Source organism: Schistocerca serialis, chromosome 9 (assembly GCF_023864345.2).
Source record: "Schistocerca serialis cubense isolate TAMUIC-IGC-003099 chromosome 9, iqSchSeri2.2, whole genome shotgun sequence".
NCBI lineage: Eukaryota > Metazoa > Arthropoda > Insecta > Orthoptera > Acrididae > Schistocerca > Schistocerca serialis.
The window spans coordinates 426841914-426869584 of NC_064646.1; the positions used below are offsets into that span (position 1 = coordinate 426841914).

Sequence of the window (27671 nt, forward strand, 5' to 3'; positions counted from 1 at the left end):
GAACATTTCCTGTGTTTTAGCTGCAACAGAAATATTTTTCTCGAATGCAAACTTCATGTACACTTTTGTAAGTGTCGAACCCTTTCGTCATGCACAAATACTGCCAACTGTTGGGCACCACTGTAAAAATTTCCAGAAGTCAATGCTGCAGCAGCAGCTGCTGCTGCTGCCTGTCACCACTAGAATACACGGAAGCGGTTGGTTAGCTGTATTCCACTATATAACAGATTTTTAATTTTACTTTGCTTGGAAATCAATGAATGATCAGTTTATTTACCTCAACAATGAATATTTCAAAATTAGTTATTTTACCCTATAAAAAGAAGTCAGTTGTAAAAGGATATTATTAAAACAGGAATATTTTTTTGTATGAATCATTAAAGAGTCATCGAAGACATTACAATGTAGCCAGTTCTGATAGGGATATGATTGTGCCAGTACAGGCTTTGTTTCGGCACACGTGATATGAGTTCGGCGAGATTCATGGCTAATAGGACCGAGTATCATATACTGGTCGGCGAATATTGCCCAGAGCCCAAAGTAACTTCGTGTGAACCGCAAAAAAGCATATTAGGAACTTTCAGTTTTAGTGTACGTAAACGATTTACCAAATGGGACTTATCACAAAAGGCAGTCACTGGAATGGCACCAGACGTAATCACCAAAAGAGATAAAATTCAAGGCTGCTCTCTCTCTTCTGGGGATGTTATGACAGTCTTTTGTGATATCTGAAGACCGAATAAACTCCAGAACAGGTCCCGACGTGTTCGGTCGGACAACAGTCCTAAAGAAACCTTGCTCCAACACAATACACGCCTACACAGAAGTCTCAGAATCCGCGGCGAACGTATCGCCAAAATGGGTTGGACATCATTGCCTCATCCACACTATGGCCCACACCTGTTGCCCTTGGACTTCCATCTGCTTGGCCAGTGACGTATTCTCTTAATGGAACACACTTTGAGGATGATGGGAGCGTAATTCGTGCAGTGAAGACGAGACTACGAGCAAAGAACAAGAAGTTTTACCGACAGGAAATACATACTAACAAAATGCCTGCCTAAGGTCATAGAATGTGATGGGGACTAAGTAGGAAAACTGTACGTGAAAAAGAAATGTCAATTTAACAATTAAAAACAAATGTTCTGAGGAAGGAAAAAAGTGGAGCATTATTTACTGAAAGGCTTTCGGATTTAATCGAGGTGACCGTGTCAAGTAAAACTCCGCTATACTGTATTCGAACATTACAGGATTGTTTTTACTACTCATTTGCATTAATTTACATTTTTTCGAAGTCATGATGCATCTTCCTACTGTCACTTGAACATGATACTGTCCCGTACAGTACAGCGTGATCAGCAAACGGGTGCAGATCGCTGATCATCCTACCAGTCTGATCGTTCATGTACGCGTATACAGAGAAAAATAGTCGCCTTTTCACACTCCACTGTAGCACTCCTGATGATAACCTTTGCCTCCGGCGAACACTCGCCGCCAAGGACAAAGACTTCCCGAGCACCTCTCTTAGTTCAAATACTTTAGTGGTGTAAAATTGGACGAAAACTTAAAATGTGTGATAGGTGATGAGACTGGATAACAGTTGCTGAAAGTGTTCTAGAAAAGTATAATAAATCTGTAAAGAAATCGAATTTACTGAAATCGAGTTCCAGAAGTGTTCCGGTGATTTCAAAAACGCTGGTATAAATCGATATTTAACTAGGACTATCTTGAAGGGCGTAACATGGATGTAGACGAATAAATAAAATTCTTTCCAAAAAATTCAGTATTTTCTTCATGTTTTGAACAACTCATGTCAAAATTTCTAACGCTTCTACAAAAAAAATTTTTTTTCTTTTTTGTGAGGGGGCATATCATGTTATCCCCACCCCACCCCAATCTTTGACCTGCGCCTGCTTGGGAGTCCTCTGAAGACCTCTCCATCTGACATCTCCCTCCTCTGCCACAGCAACAAAACGATGACATTCTAAACGTACCACTACTAGGCACTTTAAAACTACCAATTAATCTGATTGTTAGCTACATTTGTATGCAACAAAACCAGTTTTCTACTTTTCTTTCAGTGTTCTGTCACAGTAACGGTCAACCCAGTAAACACATCAGGCAGCCGGCAGCGATGCAAGTACAGTTCCCCGTACACGTGTTCTTACCAGCGACAGCGGGGCACTGTAAACAAATTTTTCACTGTTTGTCCTGATTTCATTTATGTGCTAGTACAGACATTCGTTGTCTCATTCGTCTTAGTCCAAGCATGTAAACAAACAGGTCGAGGCCACTTGCTTGACATGAGTAATCTCTGTAGAGGATGCGGGATGTATGGCAGTACACCCCATTGATATGCTGCAGACGTTCGAATACAATGAGATGGAGATTAAGAAAAAACTGCAACACTAGTGAACTTCGGAGGCACTCTTATACCAAGGTTTACTATAATGCTGCATTTCGAGTCTGCGGAAAACCCTTTTGACGAAGTATGATAAGTGTAGATAACCATATTTTCCGCCGAACTGAATAGTCGATGAAATTTCAGGGCTGCAGCCGGATGTAAGCTTCTCCGGCTAATGTTTCTGCTGTCTAACCAGCGGTCATCTTCCACAGAAGTCTAAGACTGCCGCAGTAATTCGGTCGTTGGCTTTTTGTACTCTTTAGCAGCGACTGTCTCACAGAAAATCAGAGTTGTTTATCATCAAAGATGTTAAACGTGCGTCGTTCGGTCAGAAAAGTTCTAGATTTGTACGTAACATCAGATGACGTCTATTGACATAGCTACTCTGTTACATCATTTCTGAAACCTGCTTTCACGGAAGCTGTGGAAATGCGGGTAGTGGGGCGATTTAACTCTTCGTAATGATTTCGGAACAGTAGCCTGCTAGCAGAGGTTTTCCCACTCTCGAGTGGCTGAACGACACGTGCTTAAAAAAAATAGGTACTGTATATTATGGACAATCAAGTTGCCGAACTGACTTGCAGTTAAAAAGAGACTTACACCAGTCCATTGAGCCACACGAAATAACAACAACAACAACAACTATAATAATAATAATAATAATAATAATAATAATGTAAACGAAATCTAAAGTAAAATTTATGGTGGAAATCTCAGCACCCTTCGATATTCAAACAGGTATGAGACACGGATGTGAACACACTCCTATTCTGTTCGTCGTCCTAAACAGGGTTATCGAACAATGGGAGAAAGAACCAGACAAACGTGGATTTTGGAAGACATTCGTACTGGACTTTACCAAAAACAGCCTCTAAATACCATACCTCGCGTTTGCGGAGGTCGTCATCAGAAATAACTTTTGCCCTGTGTATTAACCGAGAAGATTTTGTTCAGACGTGCCGCCGTGAAAGACTGAGGATACAAGATGTTTATTGTCATATGAGACAACATTTTATGTATTAGGAATGGTTAATCAGGATAACGTTCGGATTTGGGGCTCGGAACATCCGCCGCTCTCATTTAACATGTGATAGCCCTAAACTGAACGTCTGGTGTGGGCTAATACACGAAAGCACTGTTGGACCGTTCTTCGTTGCAGAAAATATAGGAATGGGTCAGCGTCTGGGCATAGTGGAGCAGTGGGTATAGCCTCAGATACAAGACTTGCAATCCATGACATTTCATTTCAAGAAGATAGAACACCGCCCCATTAGTCAACGGCTGTTCGCAAGTTGCTGGATACAAAATTTGCCAATCGCTGGACAGAACCGGAGGAGCCACTGCCCGGCCGACACGTTCCTCCAACATTACCCCGCTGGATTTCTTCTTATGAGACTTTGTGAAGGACCACATGTATGCGATCAAAAGTGGAGATAGTCACGCGTTGAGGCGTCGTATCACTGATACGATTGCAACAGTGACAGAAGATGTTACGACGAACATAGCAAGTAACTGAACACAGATTCGATATTCTTCGTTGTACAGATGGCTCAAGCGTGAAGGTATACTGATGATTATTTTAAAAAATTCTAAAGAGATGTCTAACATCTGCTTTTTTTTTACAATGAAATGAACACCCTTAGCTGCTTACAGGCGTTGACATACGTCAACGGGGACAGATGAAAATGTGTGCCCCGACCGGGACTCGAACCCGGGATCTCCTGCTTACATGGCAGACGCTCTATCCATTTTTTTTTAATCTCATTTTGTTTGCTTTTGTTCGTTGCATCTGCTCGGGGCGGACGTCGTAAGACATCCGTTTAAGTTCGTTGTGGATCGATTGACTCAGTTTTTTTATTACAGAGGGCAGCTAACCCTCTGACCGAACACGCTGAGCTACCGTGCCGGCTCCATCTGAGCCACCGAGGACACAGAGGATAGTGCGACTGCAGGGATTTGCTCTGGCACGCCTCCCGCGAAACCCACATTCTCAACGTATTGTCCCGCACTACATTCGTAGTGCCCCTGCCCATTATACTCCTTACTCGCGGCGCGTTGCCGATTCCCGTAAGAGTTCGGGCACTGTTTGATACCATCCTATAATCAACCTCCGTCCTGAGACAACAGATGGAGCACTGAAGAACACTGCATTCATGGCGTGTTTCTGAACGTTTGACTTGCACAACCCGTTGTCGCTGCTGCCGACGCCTGTGCGTCAACCGCGACCGTGAGGGCTTTCCCAACAACACAGCATTACTCGCACCTCACCTCCACTTTGCGATCGAAGGTCAGCTGCAGTCTGGTCGTCTCTTTTTTCGCCGTCTGCATGTGGATTTGTTTCATTATCAAGCTCGACGCACGCGCTATTTACATTCGAATAGTGCGACCCCCGCGAATAGCAATCTCACGGCAGGATAAGAAAGTCCTGTCGGTTGCTGACGCTGATTGGAGGAACTGGCGTTACGGCGCGGTCTTAAACGCGTATTGGGCGTCTCTGTAGACTCTGCACTTGGATGTGGAAAGATGAATAAGATGAACCTCGACGATGGGAGTTTACAATTGTCTTCTCGAGCACGAGGCACAGGATTACAGTGTTTCAACATACAAAATGACACTTGTCGTTTCTAGTAACTCTTGACAAGCGAATAACAAGGACTCCAGGTATTAAGGCACAAATTCATTTCAGTCTGTACCCACGCCTGTTACGTCTTGACAACGTACTGGAAAACGTATCTAGTTTATTTCTTTAAGTTATGGCCAACTAGAGACCAAGTGCCAATTTCTTGTTATTTGCTTGTTTCCGTTCCTCCACGCGTCCCCCCCCCCTCCCCCTTCCTCACACGAATTAACACCTGTTGTCTTACTGCTTCTATTTTGGAATACTTCTTGTTCACGTTACTTTCTTTTTGCAGTGACAATAGGGTCTTATTTTATACAAGATGGCTTGAGAACACCGCTTTCTTTTTTGAAAGATCAGTGAGAAGGAAATCAACCAGGTACACAGTTCCTTAAATGAATGATTTTTCTTAACTACTGTAGGATCTACAGTCTCTTAAGTAACGTCGTTGTCTGGTTAATAAGTAGAAAAATGTATCTGACAACAAAGCAAAACATACACACATTATATGCGAACGAAGGAAAAATGCAATTAGAATTAATAAGACGTCCAGTCACCCGCAGAAAATTGTATGAGAAATCATAGCTACGATGTGACGAGGGGCCTAGACCCGGAACTAATTAATTAAAAAACGGTGTGCTTTGTTACAATCACCTTCCTTTATGAACTTCATGATATGTTTTCGTTAGCATATGGTCATGCATACTGAATGTCGAAAAAATGTCAGTCTTAATTTCCTTAGTGTATTTTTAGAGCTCCGTACCTCAATAGGTCAAAAAGGAACCTTTACAGGATCATTTTGTTGTCAGACTGAGTCAGACTATTAAGAGTCCTTTTTCTCGTGAAAGATAGAGATATCAAGTGGGAAATTTATGTCAGGTGCTAAGGTCTACAGTCCCTTGACGGTATAAAATATTTAAGTTTTTAAGTTAATGTAATCAAAAGATGCGCCGGCTTAAGCCACATATTTTAATACTGACTGGAACTTTCTCATCAAAACTAAAAGATGAATTATTTATACACGTGTCGGGTCTAGTAGTCTACCGGTAGAGGTCGCATGTTCGAATCTCAATTGGACCACGGATATTTCCGTCTTCCGTTTTAACCTAGCCTTCACCTCTCAATGTGCAGAGTCGCCTGAAACAACACGCGGTTCGAGGGCACGTCAAACTGTAGGTCCCCTTTGCCCAGTTGGATAACTGGGATAGGTTAGGGACTCTGAAGTCGCCGAAGTGGCGTTCAATAGAAAGACCTGCACTAGGCCACTGAGCCCCACAGAATTATTATTGTTGTTGCTGCTGCTGCTGTCTAAATACAGAATTTTCTGCGGAACTCTCAAAGTGCGACTCTTAGTCGCACTTGTCCGGTATTTTTATGTTTTCGTGTATTTCAGCATTACTTATTAATTTTCAAGTTTCGTGTGGAAGGTTCAATGGATCATCGTTGCTTCGAGGAACAGTCTGTTGTCAGTTACTCATATGTACGTAAATATTTTCTAGACCAACAGATCATCATCATCATCATCATCATCATCATCAGAGAGAGAGAGAGAGAGATCGCTGAATTTTTGTTTTTGAGAAGCAGATTTAGCGATTCCCGATAGATTGTAACCTAACTTTACATTTGGAGCTCTGGCTTACTTAGATAACAACAATGAAATCTGTACATTCGAGAAATTCCTCATGTCCTGGCAAAACTTCAAGCACTCAAAGTCTTTAATGAGATTTTCACTCTGCAGCGGAGTGTGCGCTGATATGAAACTTCCTGGCAGATTAAAACTGTGTGCCGGACCGAGACTCGAACTCGGGACCTTTGCCTTTCGCGAGGAAGTGCTCTACCAACTGAGCTACCCAAGCACGACTCACGCCCCGTCCTCACAGCTTTACTTCTGCCAGTACTTCGTCTCCTACCTTCCAAACTTTACAGAAGCTCTCCTGCGAACCTTGCAGAAGTAGCACTCCTGAAAGAAAGGATATTGCGGAGACATGGCTTAGCTCAGTTGGTAGAGCGCTTGCCCGCGAAAGGCAAATTTCCCGAGTTCGAGTCTCGGTCCGGCACACAGTTTTAATCTGCCAGGAAGTTTCGCTCAAAGTCTTATCAATTATGCGTCTAGAAGCGCTTCTGGATGAATAGTTCTACAGGTTGCAAATGAACAGTTGTGGCGTTACGTTTAAGTGAAGGACGAGATAAGGCCGGTCGGGTGAGGGCAGCACGAGTTACGATTGGCAACTGCCGCAGGGCGACCCCTCCCCTCCCTCACACACTGTGCGCCGACGTTGCAAAACAAGACGTCGCGCAACCCGCGTTACGAGACTTCGCGGTCAGCAGCTTCGTGAGCAGCCTGCTAGACTGCCACACAGCTAGACCGATACGTCACCGACCAACGCGGTCCTGTCGATTGGCCAGCGCACCGTTATTCAATCAATGAAAAAAAAATCGCACTAATCATCAATAGGAACACACACACACACACACACACACACACACACACACACGAAATATCCCACCCACTGAAGATGAAATTATTAATATAATTCACAACGGAAGAAAATAGATGTAAATTAAGAACTCTAATTTACACTGAGGTACTTAAACACCCTGAGCTCAGACTGAATAATATTAACTTCTGAACGTGACAAAATCAGGTCTATTGACACACAGTCAACATGGGTTTAGAAAGCATCGTTCTTGTGAAACACAACTAGCTCTTTATTCCCATGAAGCGTTAAGTGCTATTGACGAGGGATTTCAAATCGATTCCGTAATTCTGGATTTCCGGAAGGCTTTTGACACTGTACCACACAAGCGGCTTGTAGTGAAATTGCGTGCTTAAGGAACATCGTGTCAGTTACGTGACTGGATTTGAGATTTCTTGTCAGAGAGGTCACAGTTCGTAGTAATTGACGGAAAGTCATCGAGTAAAACAGAAGTCATTTCTGGCGTTCCCAAAGGTAGTGTTATAGGCCCTTTGCTGTTCCTTATCTATATAAACGATTTGCGAGACAATCTGAGCAGCCGTCTTAGGCTGTTTGAAGATGACGCTGTCGTTTATCGACTAATTAAGTCATCAGAAGATCAAAACAAATTGCAATAGAAAAAAAAATATCTAAATGGTGCGAGAATTGGCAGTTGTCCCTAAATAACGAAAAGTGTGAGGTCATCCACATGGGTGCTAAAAGAACTTCGATTAACTTCGGCTACACGATAAATCAGTCAAATCTAAAGGCCGTAAATTCCACTAAATACTTTGGAATTACAATTACGAACAACTAAAATTGGGAGGTTCAAATGGCTCTGAGCACTATGGGACTTAACATCTGAGGTCATCAGTCCCCTAGAACTTAGAACTACTTAAACCTAACTAACCTAAGGACATCACACACAACCATGCCCGAGGCAGGATTCGAACCTGCGACCGTGGGGTCGCGCGATTTCAGACTGAAGCGCCTAGAACCGCTCGGCCACACCGGCCGGCTAAATTGGGAGGAACACATAGAAAATGTTGTGGGGAAGGCCAACCAAAGACTGCGTTTTACTGTCAGGACACTTAGAAAATGTAACTTAGCTACTAAGGAGACTGCCTACACTACGCTTGTTCGTCCTCTTTTAGAATACTGCTGCTCGGTGTTGGATCCTTGCCAGATAGGACTGACGGAGTACACAAAATAAGTTCGAAGAAAGGCAGCACGTTTAGTATTATCGCGAAATATAGGAGAGAGTGTCACTGAAATGATACAGGACTTGGGCTGGACATCATTAAAAGAAAGGCGTCTTTCGTTGCGACGGAATCTTCTCCCGAAACTCCAACTTTCTCCTCCGAATGCAAAAATATTTTGTTGACACCGACCTACATAGGGAGGAACGGTCACAAAGATAAAATAAGGGAAATCACAGCTAGTACGGAACGATGTAGGTGTTCATTCTTTCCGCGCGCTATGCGGGATTGGAATAATAGAGAATTGTGAAGGTTGTTCGATGAACCCTCTGCCAGGCACTTAAATGTGATTTGCAGAGTATCCATGTAGATGTACATGTAGATCAGGTTACGGACACGCGTGGTTTTATGTTATTTATAACAAATTTTTCTAGCCGTAATCGCACTACAATAAAATAGTAACTAGACAACCAGTTTAGGTTAACCATCTCTATCTTCACAACGCTTTCACCGTAACTGATACATCAGCCGTTAGACAGTGTTTACTACCACAAAGTCAGAGTAACTTCTCAAATTATCACAAATCTGGTCAGTGCATGTCAGTCGGCTAGTAGAACCAAAGGGAGACACAATAAGCTTCAATATCCCCACAAACGTGATCTGGTCAGATTTAGGAAATTCTGACAAGTTACAGTGACGTTTTTGTGGTGGTAAACACTGATCTCTCAGGTATCAATTACAGTAAAAGTGATGTAAAGTTCGTGTAACTACTATTGTATTGTATTGTGATCAAGACTATTAAAGTAAGCAATAAATAATATATACTATTTTCAGAAGTTCAGGTCCTTACCTAGGCCCACGTTAAACATACACCTATAGATAACAAATAAAAACTTCCATTACAATATAGTTACTGTGATTTTCACACGATAATTTTTTCCCATTCAAAATTATCTCCTATATTTAATGTAGAACTATCTTATAAAGGGAAGGGTCTCAGGTACAGCCAACCGATACGGCTCATATTTGGCAGATCGCTTGTGTACAACCTAAAACGAAAGATTGATATATTTAGGCTCAACACTCCCCTGTTTTTGAGGTAACCACCCCCAGAGTTAATGAAGCGTTATGGACTCAAAACTGATAAAATCTTAAAACTAATTGAAAACAGAGCATTTTTGTCATATACGAGAAGCTAATTTCCAAAAGATAACATATCCAAAAAATTGAAAAATGAGAACAGGTGGCAGCAGCACTTAGAACTATTACCTTCTTATGCCACAACGTACCATATCCGTCATATACTTGTCCCTAAGACTTGCTGTTCATGATGATGAGTGCCGGATCCAGTCTTATTTCACTTCCAAGACGTACCAGATCCTGGCAGCCAATCGTTGCTCTTCTTGGTAAGGACGTCACACAAGGCAGCCAACATTTATTTACATGACACTGAATGTTTTACGGATATGTCTCGTGTTTTTATGTTCATTGTCAGTTTTTAATTGAATTATGACGTATGATATATCAGATGAATACTTTGAATCATCAACAGAAACTCCAGAACAACAGTTACCAAACTTAACACAATTTTCTGCCGAAAGGTATCAAATCCATTTTTATTTATGCAATAACAATTAAACAGATAAACATTTAACATAAATATTTGGCGTAATGTGTCTCATCTGTCTGAGTATAGTAACAAAGGTACAAAACGTATTCTGATGCTATTGTACTTGTAAAATGATTTTGTTCCTCCTGTTAAATTAGATATTATTAGGGATTTTTACCTTTTGGAAGTGAGCTTCTTATATGGAGTCCACAAACACATATTTTCCTAGAAGGTGAGGAAAGAAACTATTGAAACTACCGCTTATCTACCCATGATATATACGCTGTTCAACTAAAGCGGCGCTGTCGTAACGATCAAGGCATCTCGCTGGACAACAGATAACCTATATTCGATTCCCTGATGTATTCACTACGTTTTCTTCATTTGTATTTTTGTCGCATCGTAGTTGGTTGTAATACGGGGGTTAATTAAATTAGTAAATCAATTAGGAATAATAAAGCAGACAAATTTCGAAACGACTCTCATTTATAAAAGATTAAAATTTTAAGCCTCGTTGTATGAAAACAATTCCGAGTAAGATTAGTGCGATGAGGAGCATTTTATCCTTCTGGAAAACCAGCGAGAATTGCGCAACCGCATGGATGCATAACGATTCACAAAATTATTCACGATCCGCTTTCGGCACAGGCGTACGTGTGGTATGCATCAAAATTAATTCTCGAAATAAAATTATATTTCAACGTAAACGAAGTTTTTTCCGCTGAATCATCTAAAGAAATGATGTAATTGTATGAAGGTGGCATTTATTTGATGTTCTTAGCGCCGCGAGTATATTTGCTTCGCATGTTATAAAAGTATCATCCACGTAGTTGCTCGAAAGAACAGCAGGACACCTAGAATGAGAGAAAGAGCCTCTCCTAAAGAGACCACAATTAGCTTTTTAATTCCTTACTAATGTAGATCGTTTGAGAAATTTGTCTACCTCGTTGTTATTCCCAATTGGTTTACTTAGCTTATTAATTCTCCCACTACTAGCAATTTCAAAACGCAAAAAATACAAGTAAGAAAACTGCACAATTAATGTGGGAATCTAACACGGTTCTCCGCTCCCCAGTCAGATGCCTTGGTCGCTTCGCCAACGCTGCTTATGACGAATGGCGCTTACTTTACAGTACATAAGCGGCAGTCTTAATACTTTCTTTCCTCGATTCCTCGGAAAACACTGAGTGGTTATAATTAAATTTTAGGCACCCAGTATGTGTGTGGATGCCACATATGATGAAAAATGCTGAATTTTCGATTAACTATCGATACTGTCAATTTTAAGTGTATTGCGCATCATGAACTGTGGGGGGTTGATCACACACACACACACACACACACACACACACACACCAAAAATGTTTTGCATCACCTCTGTTCCGAGAGTTGCGGAACCTGTACAGAAAACTGGAATAGAGATCAACGTAAACTTTATTTCCGTCTTTTTTATTGCTCATGATACCACACATTGCATGTTGTACCACCATACAGCGAGACCTATAGAGGTGGTGATCCAGCCTGCTGTACACACTGGTACCTCTAATAACCAGTAGCACGTCGTCTTGCATTGATGCATGCCTATATTCGTCCTGGAATACTATCTACAAGTTTATCAATGCACTGTTATTCCATTTAGTCCCACTCCACAACGGCGATTCGGCGTAGATCCCTCAGAGTGGTTGGTGGGTCACGTCGTCTATGAACAGCCCTTTTCAACCTTTCCCAGGCATGGTCAATATGGTTAATGTCTGGAGAACATGTTGGCCACTCTAGTCGGGCGGTGCCGTTATACTGAAGGAAGTCATTCACAAGATGTGCACGATGGGGGTGCGAATTGTCGTCCATGAAGACGAATGCCTCGCCAATATGCTGCCGATATGGTTGCACTATCGGTCGGAGGATGGCATTCACGTATCGTACAGTCGTTACGGCGCCTTCCATGACCACGAGCGGCGTACGTCGGCCTCATTCGCTGGACAGTGTGTTTAAAGCGTTCAACCTGACCAGGTTGCCTCCAAACACATCTCCTACGATTGTCTGGTTGAAGGCATACGCGACACTAATCGGTGAATAGAAGGTGATGCCAGTTCTGAGCGGTCCATTCGGCATGTTGTTGGGCCCATTCTGTACCGCGCTTCATGGTGTCGTGGTTGCAAAGATGGACCTCGGCATAGACGTCGGCAGTGAAGTTCCGCAACATGCAGGCTATTTCACACAGTGAGTCGTAACACGACGTCCTGTGGCTGCACGAAAAGCATTATTCGACATGGTGGCGTTGCTGTCAGTGTTTCTCTGAGCCATAATCCGTAGGTAGCGGTCATCCACTGCATGCCTGAGCGAGGCATGTCGTCGACAGTTCCTGCCTCTCTGTATATTCTCCATGTCCGAACAACATCACTTTGGTTCACTCCGAGACGCCCGGACACATCCCCTGTTGAGAGCCCTTCCTGGCACAAAGTAACAATGCTGACGCGATCGAACCGCGGTATTGATCGTCTAGGCATAGTTAAACTACAGACAACTCGAGCCGTGATCCTCCTTCCTGGTGGAATGACTGGAACTGATCGGCTGTCAGATCCCTACCGTTTAATAGGCGCTACTCATGCATGGCTGTTTACATCTTTGGGCAGGTTTAGTGACGTCTATGCACCGTCAAAGGGACTGTGTCTGTGATACAATATCCACAGTCAACGTCTATCTTCAGGAGTTCTGGGAACCGGGGTGATGCGAAACCTTTTCTGATGTGTGCATATATTTTCTTATAATCTTTCGCTTCGGGCAGTATACGAGCGAGTTGATACATACAGTATGAGCAGGATCGGTTGGCCGTGTCTGAGACCTTTCCCTTAATAGCTCAAACTCTTTGCGCTCCACACTACTTGCTTACTGCGAAGCGCTTTTATGGAGTGTCAGGCGAACCTATGAGTGCTGTGATCATATTAGCACACTGATGAGCACAGGCGGATGCGGGTAATTTAGAAAGTGAGCTTACATGTAGACGAAGGGTCCGAGCTCCTCCAGGATGGGCTTGTCGCCGTTGTTGAGGAAGGCGTCCGCGTTCGTCACGTTGTAGATGTACACGTGCATCACTGGGTCCACGGGCGGCTCGCGCCACCAGTCGAACGTCATCGACCCATTGCGCAGCACGATCTCCTGCAATGGAAAACAATGATACAGGCGCTATAATCATTGTTAAAGACAGTAGTGGGTCTAGGAGAAAGTTTATCTGGAAAAGATAAAGACAGGAAGGAAGGAAGGAAGGAAGGAAGGGGCACAGACAGAAAAAAAAATCCATTTATTGACATTTAGCCATCACCATACAGCCACCTGACACATTGCCTCTCTTTCTCAATAGCTGCGCTTCGTTAGTAACTGAGAATCATACCTGCTAGATATACGCCAGCCGGACGTTTTGAAATGTGACACTTATCTGCATCACCACTCATACACTGGAAGCTTAACATATTCTCATCGTCACTTCTCTATCATTAATCTTTACCCCTGATTAATAGCCTATTCGGGTGACATTCTTTTGGCTCACTGGACCAGATCGTTCATTGTCGCAGATCTTACCTTCACAGGGAAATCACAAAGCCCTTAGATCCAGTTTCCGAGCGGTTTTTACGATGATTACAATCCAGAAACTAATTAAATGTTACATGAGTCAAGCATTGTTATTAAATAATAGAGTAGCTATTTAACATGTTTACTCCAGTAAAAAGAACAATGGGGGCACAGGTATACAGGTTGATTCGGCTGACCGTACCGCTGTCGTTTTGTGCAACCCGTAATTTAGCGTATTACATATTAGCAGAGAAGGTCAATTCTGTAGTGCTGAGACTACCGCTGAAATCGTTACCGCACATATCCACTGCGTATGGTCCTGTTGTGTAGTGTCATAACCGTACTACAGAGCTGCCTGAAGCAGTGAAGACGCAGATGGCTATTCTCATACTTGCAGATGTGTTGGAATATATTAACTGTATGACATGTGAACGTTGCAAAAATGTGTGTTCCCACTTAGCATTGCAGTACGTCGTAACAAGTAAAAGCTGCAATAGGAAAAAGTATTACATTCTATGTAAGGTAATTTACGATTTTGCATGGTCCAAGTAACTTACCTGCTTCGCTTTTTGTAAATAAATTTCATTCAATGTGCATTATTTTTGTTTAACCCATTATTTTACCTTATTTTGTCTTCACGAACGGTAAATCTTTGGAAGAAAATGACAATTACAAGTTTATTAAACATAAAGCTCATTCTTTGCTCTTCACGGTCGGCCGAAGTTCAAAATGGCTCTGAGCACTATGGGACTTAACATCTATGGTCATCAGTCCCCTAGAACCTAGAACTACTTAAACCTAACTAACCTAAGGACATCACACAACACCCAGCCATCACGAGACAGAGAAAATCCCTGACCCCGCCGGGAATCGAACCCGGGATCCCGGGCGCGGGAAGCGAGAACGCTACCGCACGACCACGAGCTGCGGACTCGGCCGAAGTTCCGCGACCTTGAGTGAGGATATTTGCGTAGAATTACATAATCACTTCTCGGAATATTACTTGCAGATTGGAGATTGGGTAAGAGGAATCCAGCAGGTAAAAGACAGATGCAGAAATTTTTCTTGTTACATAACCGCTTAAACAGTCACGTCGAAGCAGTAACTGCAACCAAATATGATTTTTAAAATAAGGAGTAGAGGCGAAGCAATTGATACCAGGTGGCAAAAATCACTCTACCATGAAACAGTGTAAGTTTGTTTAGCTAAAGTTTAGCTACTGCGTCAAATTTCAAATTACCTCGTATTGTTCCTGTATACACAACCGCCTTGGAACACATCATGTTTATTATTATGTACTGTACCAGAACTCGACATACCAAATGGACTGGCATTATGGCTAACGGTTAACTCGCGCTGTCATAGCGGTATTACGAGTTCCTGAACAACATTGCTGACGCACTGTCCAGAAAGGCTTGGAAGGTGCCTTCTCTGACTCGACCCGCCCCCCTTCTCCTTATCCCCCCCTCCCCCCTCCTGCAGTATGTCCTTGTGGTCCTGGTCTGCCCACTGTAGGAATCCTAGAAGCCAGGGAGATGTGCGCCGTCATGGGTCGACAGTCCATAACGAATATAACAATGCACCCTAGAACAGGGGAATACACTCTGCAGCAAGTGAGAGGAGGAGGAAAGTATGCAGACGAAGAGACCGAGGAACGGACGAAGATTTTATAGTCTGTCAACGCCCTCTGCAGTAGGCCTACTCAGAGTTGTGGCACAGCACCTACAGACTAGGGTGCCGTCCCATGTGGGTAATTTGATGCAAAAACTGCAACGTTGTTAATATCTAACAATTTAGTATGGTACAGATAGACATATTTCTGTGATTATCTGTCAATAATAGTAGAATTAATAGTGGTGAAGAGGGACATACACACACATAATAGTAATGAACACCAACCCCCCCCCCCCCCACCTCCCGCCACCGAAAAGATCCCGATTCTTTAATAAATCGAATTCCCAAGCATAAAAGAGCTTCAAATATCTGCTTACTTTACGAATGAGTTAAAGTTTTAAATAACTGCCTTTAATTCCCTAGAATCTTTATAGTTGAAGACATTTTAGTTTTTCACATATCTCTATGGCTTTTCAAATGGCTCTGAACACTATGGGACTTAACATGCGTGGTCATCAGTCCCCTAAAACTTAGAACTACTTAAACCTAACTAACCTAAGGACATCACACACACTCATGACCGAGGCAGGATTCGAACCTGCGACCGTAGCGGTCACGCGGTTCCAGACTGAAGCGCCTAGAAACGCACGGCCACACCGTCCGGCCCATATCTCTATGTTTATGATGTCATACTTCTTAAATTGTGTGTTCTTATGACACATTTGCAGGTACACTCAGTGGTATGCGTAAATACTGTCTGCAAATGTGTTGCAAATAGAATCAGCAGGAACGAAGTAATAAATTAAAAGTCATCCCTTGTATTCGAGTTTTACTGCATGAACAGCGAAAACCTGGTAATCGATAAATTTCCTTTCATTATTTTGTGGCGCGCGTCAGCGAGAAAAACTTTCGAAAAGGTTTGAAATTGTGTGTAAAGCCTTTTGCAAGTCGCTACGTGCTCTGATTCTGAAGTACTGGATGAATACACACTGTTTAATTTGGGCGCCGGGAGTTACGCTACCTCAATATATACTCGTATATGCTGATTCTATCTGTGCACATAAAAGGCAATGTCCTGACTGACGGATTCACTAACCGTCGTCCAGTCCAAACCGCTAAGTACAGAAGCTTGAATTTTGAAGAGGTCTTATACTGTAGTCTTCTTCTAGTAAGTGATAGTTCGAAATTCGACCCCTAAGGAAGTAGAAAATGAAAGGTTTTTTGAAAATAAGTTACTATCAAGACAATTTTGAAGCTGGAACTACGAACATTAGCATTTGGTTTCTCGGTCAAAAATAAAGTATGTGCTTCAGCGTTTTTGGAAATTCAACCACTAATGGTGTAAAATACTGGGTGAAACTGTTTTTGAAAATAAATGGGAGAAACTTTTTGAAAATAAATTATTAATAATTACTTAAAATAAATAATTTGTAAACTACATCAATGAAAATTGGTGTTTGACGTCTAAGTTAAAAATTTAAAAAAAAAAAGAGTTTCAGTGTTTTCGGAAATTCAATCCCTGGTGGATAAAATAGGGACTGAAAGTTTTTATGCAACTATTTAATTACGAAATCATTTTCAAAATTATGACTTTGAAAATTTGTATTTGGCTTCAGGGTTAGAAATTTAAAAAATACGTATTTTATTGTCTTTTGAAACTTCGTACCCAAATGGAGTGAAATCTAGGACGTAAGTTATGGTAAATATATTTCGTCATCGGTATATTAACACATTTTAAATCAAAATCTATTAAAATTGTTATTTCTAAGGAAGACTGTGTGTGTGTGTGTGTGTGTGTGTGTGTGTGTGTGTGTGTGTGTGTGTGCATGAGGGGATGGTGTGCGCGTGCGCGTGTGGTAAAACCACAAGAACTCTAAACGCACGGTTAACAAAGACCTCTTATTCCAGCTCACACAATCGTCTTTCGGCCTGAAGTATATTAATTAGCATGAAAAATTTAGAAGACGTTACAATTTTTTAGCGATATAAAAATTCGCTATAGATAAAGAAAACAATCTGTGCAGACCACACAATCCGCGCAAGCGAAGCAGCGGCGCTAAGGTAGTCTCTAATGCAGCACTTACTGTGTTAAACCTGTAACTTAAGATTAAATCCCTTAATAAGTAGATTATGACAACATTTTATATCTGTATATTCGGTCAGTGTTATGAGAAATACTGACAATCAAATTTCTGTTCCCCTGAAAGACCTTAGGCAGGCAATCTGCAAGTAGTATTGGGTGAACGTCTTCCCCCTTTAATAATATACAGATTCATAATGGTATCTAAGATAATTTTGTCTCGGGTCTGTAGCGGATTTTATTTCAGTAAGTAATTTTTCACAGCTATAGTTTCTCTCCTTCATATAGTTAGTCACGACTAGTTTCAAGGCCGTAGCCCCATAATCAAACGCTCGTGCTGAAGTCACTCACAAGCTGTCACTGTACTGCTCGGCACACAGACGTGTCATATCGTGATACAACACTCTCAGAGGGTGCAATGTCGATTGTAAAATAAAAGGCTACCTGGTTTTAAGTAAGAGATTAGTTAAGGCCAAGAACTAGGGAACCTACCAAAAACTGTAGTTTTGTCTGTTTACTGAAGGCGACGAAGAGAGAAGAACAAGATAACTTTGTTCCTAAGTTAGAGGTACACTATCAAAAGTATCAGGACACTCCTAAGTAATGCATATCACGAGAAGTCGACCCGCTAGTATAAAAAGGCCCAGGGAATATAGTTTTGTGTTGTCAGTAAATAATCAGTAACAGCAGAATGGGTAGGTCAGCTAAGTTCATTGACTTCTAATGTGGAGTACTCGTTGGATTTCGCCTGAGTAACAGATTCATCATGGATATTTCAGTTTTCCTAAAGCCGCCCAAGTCGGCTGTTGGTGACGTGACTGAAGTGGGAACACGAAGGAAAACCACAGCTGATACAAGGCCAGGCAGACCTCAATTACCACCAGGCGCGGGTAGTCTAGCACTGAAGAGGGCGGTTCTAGAGTCAACGGAAGTAATCACTCGTGAATTCCAAAGTGCTACCAGGAGGCTATGCAGCGTTGGGAATTAAAAAGAATAGGGTGCGATTTTCGAGCAGCTCCTTGTAAGACAATTATTCCTGCAGTTAACTCTAACCGGCGCGTGAGGTGGTATAGAAGACGACGCCATTGGACATTGGATGGATGGATGGATGGATGGAAACTAGTGACGGATCGTGCTATTCCATGTGGCAGTCCGATGGAAGGGTCTGGGTATGGCGAAGGCCTTGAGAACGTTAGCTGCCACTAAGTGTAGTGCCAATAGCTAAGTACAGCAGAGGTGGTATTACGGTATGGGGTTGTTTTTCATGGTTAGGGTTTGGTCCCCTCTATATGCGCTTTAGGAAACGCTAAATGCGGAGGGATATGAACACATTTTATGGCATTGTGTAGTGTGTGCAGTAGAGCAACAGTTCGGAGACAATGAATGTATCAGCATGACAATGGAATCTGTCAAAGCAGCGTCTATGAGCCAATGGTTTGTGGACAACATTTCTGAAATGGACTGACCGTCTCAGATTCCCAGCCTGATCCGATTGGAGCACCGTTGGTGTGAGTTAGAAGTCGACTTCACCGCAAACCCTAACGTGCAATGCCACTATCTTCTCTGGTTTTGGCTCTTGAGGAGGAATGGCTTACCATTGGTCCATCGACATTTAGACCTGAGTGAAAATGTTACCAGCAGAGTTCAAATCGTTATTAAGGCGAGGGATGGACACACCTCACATTAATGTCTAGTAATCGGTGTCCGTATACGCTATCAGGTCGTATACTTTTCTACACTAATGAAAAAATTATTAAATATTATCGCCAAGATGGAGACTTGGATTGTAGGTCCCTCGTAAGCCCACCTTCAGGAGCGGGAATACATCTCCAAGGTGAAATTAACAGTAAAAAGGTCGCCTCAGCCTCTCAATCTGACATCCCACCGTTCTCCTATCAGTAACTGTTGCTGAGGACCCAGCTACTCGTAGGTTTGTCACAAAATTTAGTGCCACTCCGATGACACTATTGGTTTTCTCCAGGATGGAGATTTTACATAGGACCCTGGAAGAACAGCCGCCCTCTCGCTATAGCTAGGCTTCGAAGAAACAACACGCGCTCCTGCGATCGGTATAGCCAGTGACCAAACCATATGCAGCAACAGATTAGGCGCCATGTTGGTAGAAATCGACCCGAGCGTTACAGTGGCAGAAGCTTCTTGTTAGATACTTTTGAATACATCGTGGGAGCAGACAGTGATCAATGTTATTTCTAAAACTTACTATTAAAATCAGTCTTGATCACAAAGCGTTTGCCTATCGATATTACAACAACCTCGTTGGAGAGTAGCCTGCTGCCACATCTTTGGAATGGCGTCTATACTTACCATTGCAACCAGTAGCTTCTAAATGGTTCTCCAACAGGCCCAGAGGGGGCAACCCATGTACTGTCGAAACGATTTTTATTTATCTCATATGTTTAATATTTTTAAATATTTTATCTGACAATAGCTGTTGAACCAGCCAAGTTCCATGTATTTTTATTTTTCATTCTTGTCATTGTTCTTTTAATTACGAAATTTTACGTTGTTATTTGACTTTTAACCCATTGGTTAGCGATGACATCATTCTGGCAAAAGTAGGCGGAGCCTCTAGGATGTAAGTAAGACGTGCACTGCTCTCTCTAGCAGTGATTTACCACCAGAACGAAGTTCCTGCTCATACAGCATTTTGGTAATTCATTGCTTTATAACTTACTTTTATATAATTTTCTTTAATGTATGTAACCCTCTGATCAGACTTTGTATTTGACTTTTAGGTCTGAAGATGACCACAGGCGTGGTCGAAACCGGTTACCAGAATAAATAAATTTGTGATCAAGGCTGAATTTAATAGTAACTTCTTGTTAGAGCTGCAGCCAGCGACTCTCATAGGACGGGGCTACTCACTCACTCCTACAACCAGCAGCGCAGCAAGAGCGAGCGCATCGCAACGACCCAGAGACGCGCCCTCCTTCGCCACGTCACGTGGTGTGATCCCGTGGACACGTTGTCTCCGGAGCTGAATAAAGCTGCCCGTACAGCGGCAACAAGCCAGTGCCCCCTGAGTCTACATCAATGTATACACAGACTACCCTCTTCTTGGTAACCTATGCTGCGAGCTTGGGCACTCTGGTGTTTGACTGGACTTCTCGTAACAGCATGACAGATTTAGCCTTTATTCACGGCCTTTTAGTGATTCACAGACAGAAGTTTGTGCTCAGTGTCCAACTTTCAACCTGTACCGAACTTTTAAATAGCGTTTTTGTTCAAATAGAGAGAATGAAAGCACTGTTCCACACTTAGGAAAGGTTACCGTTTGAAGAAGCACTCCTTTCAATCGTGCTGCCACCACATGAGTCTCGATAACTCGTTGGCTATTAAATTGTCAGTGAGTCACGAGATCCGGGTGATCCCGACTGCACGCAGACTAAGTTTTACCTGATGTTGGAGTGGTCATATGCGCGCGGAAGATAAAACAAGTCAAATTGGCACTACAGCATTTTTGTTCCTATTCTCAGAGACTTAGGACTCACTCTGATTGTTAAGCGTGACAAGTAATAGGTATCGTTAAAATGCTTGATGAAATGCTTATGCTCATAGTGGGGCATCATCGAGTTAATTAAAAAGACAAGGGAACTATTCTTATTCATTTTCACCTATAGATTTAATGCTCATTAAATCCAACAAAAGCATCCCCAACTTAGTGGGGAGGAAGAAAATCCATACCGAACTCCCAAGTGTAACCATTTACCTACATCGGTGTTGTAACTACTGTAGCTACCTGAATTTTCCTTCACCAGGCCAGCAAAGGGTACGAACTGGCACTCACGGCACAGCACTTTCAGAAAGTGACGAGTGATAACAGTACTACTAACAGTTCAGTGCAAACATACACAAGTAGCAAATAAAATACTAACACCCAGTCTACCTGTTTGCTGAGGCAATGCCGGAACTGCTAACGCGCTGTTGGGCAAACAGAAAACCTTTTCGCGCTCAATAGATACCAGGCCGCGAGATCATCCCTGCTGCCACCCAGCTAGCGTCAGGTTGTGTACTGTCGCTGTATTATTTCTTGGAGATCTCTCTCTGTCTTTCCCGCCTCATTATCTAAGGCTGTTATTTATTTGTGATTCCAATTATGCGAGCAATATCTGCCGGATTTAATTTTGGATTCAAGTCCTATGAAGGAGACACTCTTTCCTGGTTGTGTCAGCTTGTTTTTATTTGTAAGTGCTTCAAGTTTGAGTACGACTTATACGAGTAGGGTTCTAAATTCTCCTCCAGTCCTACAACTACAGGTAGAGCATTAATCATGTCAGCTGTGATCAAGCAGAATGTATGGTTCAGTACTAGAAGTCAGACAAGTCCATGGGAGAGAATTTCGGACATTTCATGCCTACCGCCGGCTTTAAACATGTAATTTTGCTAACACGTCAAAGGTAGATTGAAATAACCAACAACTGTAATTATATGAGAGGGTATCTATTTGAAACAAGACTCAAATTTTGTTTGATCTGCCCTGCACCTGTATCATCTGAGTCAACTGGACGGTAAATTGAACCAATTATTAATTTATTCTGGTTGTACAGTATAAACTCTATTCATATTAACTCTCAGGTACCAGCTACGTCAATTTCACTACAAGGTAAACTACGTCAATTTCACTACAAGGTAAACTACTACTGACAGCAATTAACACCCCACGACCAACTGTATTCAATCTATCCTTACGGAACACGGTCCTTTGTAAAAACTTCAGCTGAACTTATTTCTGAATTTGAGCTTCAGTACTTTCTGTTCGAGGCTGTTTCTTCACGAATAATTTATAGCTTATGTCACTGAATCGTTGAGATTCAGCTACTTTTTCAGTTATTTCACGTTCATTCGTATCTCTATCATTTACCAGTGCTTGGAACCCAAAAATATAACTATTTCTTTAAGTAGAAAAATAATTAAAAACAAAGATTAATCTTACGGCTGGCTTTCTCGCCGCTAGAGTTGCAAGTGTAATTCCAACTGTCAGACTTTAACAATTTTCACAGCAGTATCGCTACTATACATGTTAGACTGTGGTGTAGATGTAGAAGATTTACGTAAGACCTCTCACCGCCATACTGACTGATCCACTGTGGTATAGGCATGGAACGGTTATATGGAAGATTCACTGTCCAAATCTATGAATTATTGTATTTCTTGCCTGTTCCGCAGTATAGCCGTTACCTAGTATTCTATCACATAAATTATTTCGTGTCTATAGTTATGTCTACATTCACTCAGACTTAAATACCACTGCGGCCAAAAGTAACGCAAAATGTCAGTATTATCGTTGCTTCGCAGATCACCTGTGACGAGATACACATTAGATGTAAAACGTCGGACTCTGCTTTGGTAATATAGCTGTCTCAGAAAACTATTTTTAACAATTAGTTAAGGAGCACACTCGAACCGTAAATTTTGGCGAAAACATACTTGACCTATTAGCAACAAACAATTCTGAGCAAATATGACGCATCATTACGGCCACAGGGATTAGCTATCACAAGGATGTTGTAACGAGACCGTGTACAGTATCATAAAAATCCACCAAAAATAAAAGCGTAGTATATTTAAAAAGGCAGATAAAATTCACTTAACGCCTTCCTAAGACACACTCTCCATTCCTTACGGTCTGACTGCGTAAGAGGAGACCATGTGCTTTCAAATCAAAGTAGTAGTGTCGACGGCAACTGAGATAGGTATACCAAATAAATTAATAAACGGTGGTACTGATCCCCCATGGTACACAAAACGGGTCAGAACACTGCTGCAGAAGCAACGAAAAATGCATGTCAAATTTAAAAGAACGGAAAACCCACAATATTGCCGAAATTTTAGAGAAGCTCGATATTTAGCGAGAAATTAAATGTGAGACGCTTATAATAGTTTTAACAAGGAAGCGTTGTCTCGAAACCTCGCCGAAAACTCAATGATATTCTGATCATGTGTATTGTACACCAGCAGCAAGACGCAATCAATTTCTTTATTGCGCGATAACAATGGTGATATCACTGATGAAGGTGCAACTAAAGCACGGTACTAAACATGGTTCTCCGAAACTCCTTCACCGAAGAAGACGAAGAAATATTCTAGAATTTTAATCTAGAACAACTGCCAGCATGAGTAAATTAGAAATAGATATTCTCGGCGTAGCGAAGCAGATTCAGACTTGGCAATCATATACGACCACTCGCTCATCGAGAGATCGGTATCTGAAGACAAGAAAGATGCACAAGTAACACCAATATCCAAGAAAGGAAACAGGGGTAACCCGCTGAACAACAGACTCTTATCACTGACGTTGATTTGCAGTAGAATTTTTGAATGTATTCTGTGTTCGAACATTATGAATCACCACGAGCTAAACGATTTACTGACAAATAGTCAACACGGATTCAGAAAATATTGCCCTTGTGAAACACGAATAGCTGTTTCTCATGAAGTAACGAGTGCTGCCGGCTGGTGTGGCCAAGCGGTTCTAGGCGCTACAGTTTGGAAACGCGAGGCCACTACGGTCGCAGGTTCGAATCCTGCCTCGGGCATGGATGTGTGTGATGTCCTTAGTTTAGTTAGGTTTAAGTAGTTCTAAGCTCTGGGGCACTGATGACCTCAGATGTTGAGTCCCATAGTGCTCTGAGCCATTTTTTTAACGAGTGCTACCGACAGGGGACGTCAAATTGACTATGTTTTAATATTTCCAGAAGGCTTTTGACAGTTTCTCTCAGCAGCTTTCTAATGAAATTGCATGCCTACGGAGTGTCGCCTCAATTGTGCAACTGGATTCGTGAATTATTGTCAAGGGAGTTACAATTCGGAGTAACTGACGGAAAGTCATCGAGTAAAATAGAAGTAATATCAGGCGTTCCCCAAAGAAGTGTTATAGGCTCTCAGCTGTTCCTGATCTACGTAAACGGCATAGGAGACAATCTGAGCGGCCTTTTCAGATTGTCTCCTGTCATTTACCATCTTACAGTGTCACCAGATGACCAAAAGAAATTGAAAAACGATTTAGTCAAGATATTTGTGACCAGGCCAAATATCTCACGAAATAAGCATCAAACGAAAAAACTACAAATAACTGAACTCGTCTAGCTTGAAGGGGGAAACCAGATGGCGCTATGGTTGGCCCGCTAGATGGCGCTGCCATAGGTCAAACGGATATCTTCTGCGTTTTTTAAAATAGGAACCCCCATTTTTATTACATATTCTGTAGTACGTATGAAATATTAATGTTTTAGTTGGACCACTTTTTCGCTTTGTGACAGATGGCGCTGTAATAGTCACAAACATATGGCTCACAATTTTAGACGAACAGTTGGTAACCGGTAGGTTTTTTAAATTAAAATACAGAACGTAGGTACGTTTGAACATTTTAGTGCGGTTGCTCCAATGTGATACATGTACCTTTGTAAACTTACCATTTCTGAGAACGCATGCTGTTACAGCCTGATTACATGTAAATACCACATTAATGCAATAAATGCTCAAAAGGATGTCAGTCAACCTCAACGCATTTGGCAATACGTGTAACGACATTCCTCTCAACAGCAAGTAGTTCTCCTTCGGTAATGTTCGCACATGAACTGACAATGCGCTGACGCATGTTGTCAGGCGTTGTCGGTGGATCACGATAGCAAATATCCTTCAACTTGCCGCACAGGAAGAAATCCGGGGACGTCAGATCCGGTGAACGTGGTGCTTCGACGACCAATCCACCTGTCATGAAATATGCTATTCAATGCCGCTTCAACCGCACGCGAGCTATGTGCTGGACATCCATCATGTTGGAAGTACACCGCCATTCTGTCGTGCAGTGAAACATCTTGTAACATCGGTAGAACATGACGTAGGAAATCAGCATACATTGCACCATTTAGATTGCCATCGATAAAATGGGGGCCAATTATCCTTCCTCCCATAATGCCGCACCATACATTAACCCGCCAAGGTCGCTGATGTTCCACTTGTCGCAGCCATCGTGGATTTTCGGTTGCCCAATAGTGCTATTATGCCGGTTTACGTTACGCTTCGTCGCCAAATAGAACGCGTGCAAAAAATCTGTCATCGTCCCGTAATTTCTCTTGTGCCCAGTGGCACAACTGTACACGACGTTAAAAGTCGTCGCCATGCAATTCCTGGTGCACGGAAATATGGTACGGGTGCAATCGATGTTGATGTAGCATTCTCAACACCGACGTTTTTGATATTCCCGATTCTCGTGCAGCTTGTCTGCTACTGATGTGCGGATTAGCCGCGAGAGCAGTTGAAACACCTACTTGGACATCATCATTTGTTGTAGGTCGTGGTTGACGTTTTACATGTGGCTGAACACTTCCTGATTCCTTAGATAACGTAACTATCCGGCGAACGATCCGGACACTTGGATGATGTCGTCCAGGATACCGAGCAGCATCCATAGAACACGCCCATTGGGCATTTTGATCACAATAGCCATACATCAACACGATATCGCCCTTTTCCGCAATTGGTAAACGGTCCATTTTAACACGGGTAATGTATCACGAAGCAAATACCGTCCGCACTGGCGGAATGTTACGTGATACCACGCACTTATACGATTGTGACTATTACAGGCCATCTATCACAAAGCGAAAAAAGTGGTCCAACTAAAACATTCATATTTCCTCAAGTTCTACGCGAATATGTAATAAAAATGGGGGTTCCTGTTTAAAAAAAACGCAGTTGATATCCGTTTGACCTACGGCAACGCCATCTAACGGGCCAACCATAGCGCCATCTGGTTTCCTCCTTCAAGCTAGAAGAGTTTCGTTCTTTGTAGTTTCTTCGTTTGACGCTTATTTCTCGAGGTATTTGGCCCGGTCACGATCAATGGACCACCCTGTATAAGGTTGATTAATAGCCCCGCTACAACCTCACAGCAAGAGTAGTGGGCGCAAGATATACTTGCTACCTCTGCACCGAGACGAGAACATAACTTTAAGACGCGAGGGTGGTGGACATTTTGAGAACTTTTGTCTTCACGTAGCAGGACAACAAGGACATTCCACGTCCTGCTGCTCCAGTACGAACGGGCTACAGTTACGTGCCATCTGTGGTAACTCTGAGTAGGGATTCCCAAAGCTAGTTCACTCTGAAGACTGACTTATGCACATGCAATTGAGAAAGTGGATATTAATATACACACGTTGTAGCGGTGGATGCACACATCAGTATATTGCTATTCGTTAGTGGGTATACGAAACTGAACTGCGCAGATTCAACACATGTTACTGTACCTCGGTACCTTTAGATGCGTACACCAAGCGATGAGCGGTTTGATACCTCAGACAGCAGACAATGGTAGAGTTTGGGATGAGCGTCACGAAGCAGTGTAGTCCTTAAGGAGCCGCCTAGGGCTGTGGAGGAAGTGGCAGGAACCGATAACGGAACACTGCGCGATTACGCAGTAGCGTCCCGTTTGTGACGCTGTAAATTATTTTTACTGCCTCTGCCACGAGGGGGAAAGGTGTAATGACCGGCCGTTGCGACAGACCTGTGTTACTGAGCGAAATACATCACATAACTACATCGGGGCGTGGAATTTCAGATCCCTTAATCGGCTGGTAGGTTAGAAAATTTAAAAAGGGAAATGGATAGGTTAAACTTAGATATAGTGGGAATTAGTGAGGTTCGGTGGCAGAAGGAACAAGACTTCTGGTCAGGTGAATACAGGGTTATAAATACAAAATCAAATAGGGGTAATGCAGGAGTAGGTTTAATAATTAATAAAAAATAGAAGTGCGGGTAAGCTACTACAAACAGCATAGTGAACGCATTACTGTGGCCAAGATAGACACAAAGCCCATGCCTACTACAGTAGTACAAGTTTATATGCCAACTAGCTCTGCAGATGACGAAGAAATTGATGAAATGTATGACGAGATAAAAGTAATTATTCAGGTAGTGAAGGGAGACGAAAATTTAATAGTCATGGGTGACTGGAATTCGAGAGTAGGAAAAGGGAGAGAAGGAAACATAGTAGGTGAATATGGATTGGGGCTAAGAAATGAAAGAGGAAGCCGTCTGGTAGAATTTTGCACAGAGCATATCTTAATCATAGCTAACACTTGGTTCAAGAATCATAAAAGA

At 42.3% G+C, this 27671-nt stretch overlaps 1 protein-coding gene across 2 annotated transcripts in view; it reads right to left on the bottom strand.

Annotated features, from left to right (window-relative positions):
• The window catches only part of LOC126419760 (lysosome membrane protein 2), a 667863-nt gene that overhangs the window by 65185 nt on the left and 575007 nt on the right, over window positions 1–27671 (bottom strand). For both annotated transcript variants that reach the window (XM_050086935.1, XM_050086934.1), the window contains one exon: window positions 13281–13441. In XM_050086935.1, the coding sequence (XP_049942892.1) occupies window positions 13281–13441 (161 nt within the window). The remainder of the gene's footprint in view (window positions 1–13280; window positions 13442–27671) is intronic.